The sequence below is a fragment of the Austrofundulus limnaeus genome, unplaced genomic scaffold (assembly GCF_001266775.1).
Source record: "Austrofundulus limnaeus strain Quisiro unplaced genomic scaffold, Austrofundulus_limnaeus-1.0 Scaffold321, whole genome shotgun sequence".
Classification (NCBI taxonomy): Eukaryota; Metazoa; Chordata; class Actinopteri; order Cyprinodontiformes; family Rivulidae; genus Austrofundulus; species Austrofundulus limnaeus.
In genome coordinates, this window is record NW_013952723.1 from 12,808 (window position 1) to 14,677 (window position 1,870).

Genomic DNA, 1,870 nt, shown 5'->3' on the forward strand with positions numbered 1-1,870 from the left:
TCATGAAAACATAGGTCATTAAAGGATGTCATGAATTACTTGCTTAAACATAAAGGTATTAGTTCCACCACAACTAACAAACTCCCATTTAGTTAATCTGACAGAGCGAATGCACCAGCAGGGTCACATGACCTGCCCAGTATGGATGGGGGCGTGTCCTCCTGTGTGCAGAATGCATGGAGGCTCAATCGGCTGGTGTTCTCACCGAATGTGTGCATTTCTGTCCTGGACGTGTAAAATATATATTTCATTTATCAATTGTGTTTTTAAAGGCATAAGTTTATAATTAAAAAAAGAATCGTATCCCTTGCAGTAGGGTCACGACCTCAACATTGAAGACTTCTGCTATAGTGGATTAAAAGCATCAGATAAATATTAGTTTGAAACAAAACTATAAAAACTAAAACTTTTAACTATTAAAACTTCAAATATGTTCAACTCAAATCGCAAAAAGTGTGTGCATAAATTTCAAATAGTTTCTGCAAATTGTAAAGATGAAGTGTGTGTATACGTATTTTTAATAAACGGGAATAATGTCTTAAGAATTATGAAGTAGTCTGAATTAAAATTAACTCCAGAAGTTTTTCCCTTTGTTAAATGTTCCTCCTGCACACGCCTTTTAATGCCTGGTTGAAACATGACTTGGTGAAAAATAGTTCAGCCTCATGAAGCTGAAACATGAGCTGGTTGTGTTCAGGCTGCAGTCCCACACTGCCCCCTGTGGACAGCATAGAGCAGAGCAGCTGATGTCACGCCTGATTTATAATTTATAGATCTCCTCTTAGCTGCTGGGAGATGTCCTCTCCATCTCTTATCATAATGAAAGCATCCTCTATGGAAGAATCATCCAGAATTTAATCAAGCTGTTTTTATGTTTGGAGTCATGCAAACTGGTAAACAAGCTCACGTTGTATTTGCAGACTCTCTACATGTTCCTGGCCCTCGCCATAACCTGTGACGAATACTTTGTGACTTCGCTGGAGAAGATCTGCGAGGTACCGAGAAGGCTGTCGTCTGTTTGAGGTGAACTTTTGTAAACAAACCAGACCTGTTTCCATTTATTTCGTCTCTTTTTTTTCCCTCTGTGCAGAAACTGGATCTCAGTGAAGATGTGGCAGGAGCCACCTTCATGGCAGCTGGCAGCTCTGCGCCCGAGCTCTTTGCGTCTGTCATCGGTACGTGCTCGTGCAAACCGTGTGTGTTTGTGTGTGTGTGGAGGTATTCCCAGATGGTTGGTGTCACGGCTGGTTCTGAGTGTCTTCCTCCCTGTGTGCAGGTGTCTTCATCACCCACGGTGACGTGGGAGTGGGGACGATCGTTGGCTCAGCAGTCTTCAACATCCTTTGCATCATTGGTGTCTGTGGAATCTTTGCTGGACAGGTGTGTGTGTGTTTGTGTGTGTTTGTGAGGCCAAGCTACTTCCTGCTGCAGCTGCAACATTTTGTTTATTTATAGACTGCAGAACACTACATTTACAGCTGATTCTTTTTGTTAAAAAAAAAACAACTTTTGAAATGAACTAAACTTGGAAGACATGGAGGTTTGAGTTTATATTTTTAGAATGCTCTAATAAAAGCTCTACAAGACAATGAGACCATTTTTAAACTGCATTAAATGTATCGAACAGGTAAATGTTAACAGGTATTAATAAGACGTGTGTTAATCATGGAACTGAAGAAAAATACAGCTGAACAGCAAAAATTCTGCCTTATTTTAAGATATCATGAATACGGAAGAGGATTAGGGCCACTGAAAAAATAAACTGATGTTATATTATTATAACACCAGAAATCACATTCTGAGAGTAGTTACCATTGTTGGTCACTTAACATTTTTTATCAGAATTCTGACTTTAATCTCAGAATTCTGA

The 1,870-nt window shown here is 39.6% G+C and overlaps 1 protein-coding gene across 3 annotated transcripts in view; it reads left to right on the top strand.

Annotated features, from left to right (window-relative positions):
• slc24a4b (solute carrier family 24 member 4b) overlaps positions 1 to 1,870 on the top strand; it is a 30,602-nt gene that overhangs the window by 6,844 nt on the left and 21,888 nt on the right. For all 3 annotated transcript variants that reach the window (XM_014022258.1, XM_014022259.1, XM_014022260.1), the window contains exons 4-6: positions 921 to 995; positions 1,091 to 1,175; positions 1,277 to 1,380. In XM_014022258.1, coding sequence (XP_013877712.1) covers positions 921 to 995; positions 1,091 to 1,175; positions 1,277 to 1,380 — 264 coding nt within the window. The remainder of the gene's footprint in view (positions 1 to 920; positions 996 to 1,090; positions 1,176 to 1,276; positions 1,381 to 1,870) is intronic.